Below are 3,923 nucleotides of genomic sequence, written 5' to 3' on the forward strand. Positions count from 1 at the left end.
TGTCCCCCAGCTCTGGGGCAGCATCCCCCCATTATAAGGTAAGGTCCCCCAATTATAGAAAGTGTCCCCCCAGCTCTGGGGCAGTGTTCCCCCATTATAAGATAATGTCCCCCAATTATAGGAAGTGTCCCCCAACTCTAGGGCAGCATCCCCCCATTATAAGGTAATGTCCCCCAATTATAGAAAGTGCCCCCCAGCTCTGGGGCAGCATCCCCCCATTATAAGGTCAGGTCCCCCAATTATAGGAAGTGTCCCCCCAGCTCTGGGGCAGTGTTCCCCCATTATAAGATAATGTCCCCCAATTATAGAACGTGTCCCCCTGCTCTGGGGCAGTGTTCCTCCATTATAAGATAATGTCCCCCAATTATAGAAAGTGTCCCCCCGGCTCTGGGGCAGCATCCCCCCATTATAAGATAATATCCTCCAATTATAGGAAGTGTCCCCCCAGCTCTGGGGCAGTGTTCCCCCATTATAAGATAATGTCCCCAAATTATAGAAAGTGTCCCCCAGCTCTGGGGCAGCATCCCCCCATTATAAGGTAAGGTCCCCCAATTATAGAAAGTGTCCCCCCAGCTCTGGGGCAGTGTTCCCCCATTATAAGATAATGTCCCCCAATTATAGGAAGTGTCCCCCCAACTCTAGGGCAGCATCCCCCCATTATAAGGTAATGTCCCCCAATTATAGAAAGTGCCCCCCCAGCTCTGGGGCAGTGTTCCCCCATTATAAGATAATGTCTCCCAATTATAGAAAGTGCCCCCCCAGCTCTGGGGCAGTGTTCCCCCATTATAAGATAATGTCCCCAAATTATAGAAAGTGTCCCCCAGCTCTGGGGCAGCATCCCCCCATTATAGAAAGTGCCCCCCCAGCTCTGGGGCAGTGTTCCCCCATTATAAGATAATGTCCCCCAATTATAGGAAGTGTCCCCCCAGCTCTGGGGCAGTGTTCCCCGGTTATAAGAGTCGCCAGAGCTTGGCTAATGAGAAGCGATGGGTTCCCGTCTGCAGCACCAGCCTGTCACACGGGGTCCTTTTTTCTGAGTCCCACAGACAAGCCCCATGCCTCAACTCTTGTCAAGCCTCACGTCAAACCCAGAGCTAGCTCAGAGTCTCCAGGGACGATCCTGAAAACTAAGACCCACCAGCACCTTCTCACTGGGGGTGGTCCTACAAGCTTGGGCTGAAGCACTTCCGTCAAACGACCAAAGCAGTCTGGGGACCACATGGACAGCCGAGTGTCACTGAAGCATGAGTTACTGACCAAACCAGCACCAACTGGACATTGTCCCCCAGGTAGCACTGGTCTCAAAGCTTTATTTTGCTGGATTTCCAAAGATAGAAGGAGAGGACTTTGAGAGAGATCACACATTCCAGAAAGTAGATCCACTTAAAGTCAAGGAAGAAAACAACAAAAGCAGTGTATTCAGACCCCAGAAGATGCCATAAAAATGGGCAGAGGACAAAGGCACACCATCTCGAAGGCCCAGGCTTTACCCAAGAGGAATTTTGCATCCCAACCTGGAAACAGGTAGAATTTTCACAATAAGTCAGATGTTAAAGTCGACCTTCTGAGGCTGGTCAGTGTGACTTCATGAACTTTCTGAAGGATAATTTGACAGGTTTTGAAAGGCTCAATGGGATTCCCCAGCGGCTCAGAGGTAAAGAATCCATCTGCCAATGCAGGAGTCATGAGAGACCTGAGTTCAATCCCTGGGTAGGGAAGATCCCCTGGAGAAAGGAATGGCAACCCACTCCAGTATTCTTGCCTGGAGAATCCCATGCACAGAGGAGCCTGGCGGGCTGCAGTCCACAGGGTTGCAAAGAGTCGGACATGATTGAGCGACTGAGCACAAGCAAAAGGCTGAAACGTGTGCATTTGGTTTCATACGCACATACACACCTACTTCTGGTGATCTGCTCTCAGTTTTTACACAGAAAGGAGGCTGGGAAGGGAGCTCTTTGGGGGTGCTGACTTGGGCACCTCTATCCTGCTGGTGGTGAGACATGGTGACCGCCACGAGACTGTAGGGACCGTGCCCCCAGGGCCACTGATCCACTGGGAGCCAACGCCCCCCACCAACCATCAGAGGCCCACGCTCTCCGTCTTGCCCGCTGGAATCACTTTCTGGTCCTCGGCATCCTCTGTCTCCTCACCCAGGGCTCTCTGAAGGACTGCCTTGAGGCTCTCTGCGGGCCGCTCCCTCTGAAGGCCCCCAATGAAGAAGTAAACGGCAGGGTTGGCCGTGCTGTTGACGCAGCACAGGAGGACACAGATGTCATTGAAGATGGGATTTTTTTTCTCAGTTGTATAGAACCGGATGATACTGAGGGGCAGGCCGAAGAGGAAGCCCAGGAATGAGAGCAGGAGGACCAGGTAGAGCTTTCTGGGCTGATGCTTCTGGGAGCTGGCCTGGACTCGGTGGAGCAACAGCAGACTGGATATGCCCAGGATGGCGAACTGGAGGAAGACCGACACAGCGGTGGCAGTATTAAATCCATCACAGAACTTTTTCTCTTTGGTGAATAACTGACCGCAAGCATAACCTCTCAGCATGTTTAACAAAAAGGTCAGAATCCAAAGGAGGGCGCTCACGATGGCCGACAGGTGCTTGGGGCAATGACACCGATACCAGATAGGGAAGAGGACGGACAGACAGCGCTGGAAGCTGATGGCGGTCATGATGCTCAGGCCAGTGAGGTAGAAGAACCACCTCAGGACCATAAAGAGGGCATGAAGACCAAAGCAGCGGTGGAGGAACGGCTTCAGGATTTGGCGGACAGAGAACAGAATCTGGAAGCTGAGATTCATGAAATCCGCGATGGCCAGGTTGAGGCTGTAGATGAGGAAGGAGGTCTTCTTGTGAGACAGACGGACAAACCAGATCACGATTCCATTTCCCGCCAGTCCACAGAGGGACACAACCACGGTGAGGGACCGGAGGGTCACATGCTCAACATCGTGGGATCCTTCAGCCAGCTCCGCAGCGTCAGTGCTGGAGTGATTCATCTCGCAATAATCGTCCATGGTGAGGCGATCCGGGATTGGCAGGACTGTTGGATTCCCCTGCCCTGTGACTCCTGGCAGTCCTGGGGAGTCAGAGAGGGAGGTATGGACCCTCAGGCAAGTGAGGGAGGCTCTCCCTCTCCCCCCACTCCTTCCCTCCGTGCCTCCCACCTTCCCTCCACTTGTCTCTCTTTCTCCCCCCCCCCCCCTCTATTCCAGCCCCCCACCAAGCCTGGACACAAATGCCCTGAGTGCAGGTCCTTCCTGTGGTCGTTGGCTCTCTCTAGAGGATGAGATGGGAGCTCAGCTTTGTCCTCATGAGCTGGGCCTCGGGCATCAGTGCAGTCACTCATTCATCTCTACACTCAACAAACTGATCTGCTGGGTGTCCCCTCCAGCTTAGGCTCTGAGCAGAAAGCAGGGTGGGGGGAGTTGGGGGGATCTGGTCTCTGACCCCGAGAAACCCAAGGGATCAACCATTTACAGGACGGTGTGACTGGAGCTCTAGTTCTCAGAGAGGAGTTGACCCTTGAAGACATGGTAGATGTTACCAAGAAAGATAATACCCAATGCAAAGAAACCACTTAAGGAAGAACCAAGAAAGATGATACCCAATGCAAAGAAACCACTTGAGGAAGAGCCAGGGGCTTGAGGGAGCATGTCCACTCCAAGGGTAGACCTCTTAGTATAGTTAGTCCATGAAGAAGAGTTTGGGGTACAGGGAGAGAATGATGGATGATGTAAAGGTGGGTGGAGGCATCTGGTCTACCTCCTTACTTAGGTCCAGGTGGCAAGTCCACTGTGTTCAGTAGCAGCTCAGATGCGCTGAGGTCTATAGGGAGACCTGTGCCTGAGTCCCTAGGGGATCTCGTCAACTCCAGCTGTTTCAATACCATCCTGATTCTAATGACTCAGAGAAGAGG

At 52.8% G+C, this 3,923-nt stretch overlaps 1 protein-coding gene across 1 annotated transcript; it reads right to left on the reverse strand.

Moving 5' to 3' along the window:
• Nucleotides 1-2,079: 2,079 nt before the first annotated feature.
• On the reverse strand, nucleotides 2,080-3,021 carry LOC122430771 (mas-related G-protein coupled receptor member A6-like). Its single transcript, XM_043451587.1, has one exon. The coding sequence runs from the start codon at nucleotides 3,019-3,021 to the stop codon at nucleotides 2,080-2,082; it is 942 nt and encodes a 313-aa protein (XP_043307522.1).
• Nucleotides 3,022-3,923: the final 902 nt, after the last annotated feature.

This window comes from Cervus canadensis, chromosome 29 (assembly GCF_019320065.1).
Source record: "Cervus canadensis isolate Bull #8, Minnesota chromosome 29, ASM1932006v1, whole genome shotgun sequence".
Classification (NCBI taxonomy): Eukaryota; Metazoa; Chordata; class Mammalia; order Artiodactyla; family Cervidae; genus Cervus; species Cervus canadensis.

Bases quoted from the DNA above. Each gene is read 5' to 3' on its own strand.
- LOC122430771 (XM_043451587.1), bottom strand. From the start codon at position 3,021: ATGGACGATTATTGCGAGATGAATCACTCCAGCACTGACGCTGCGGAG.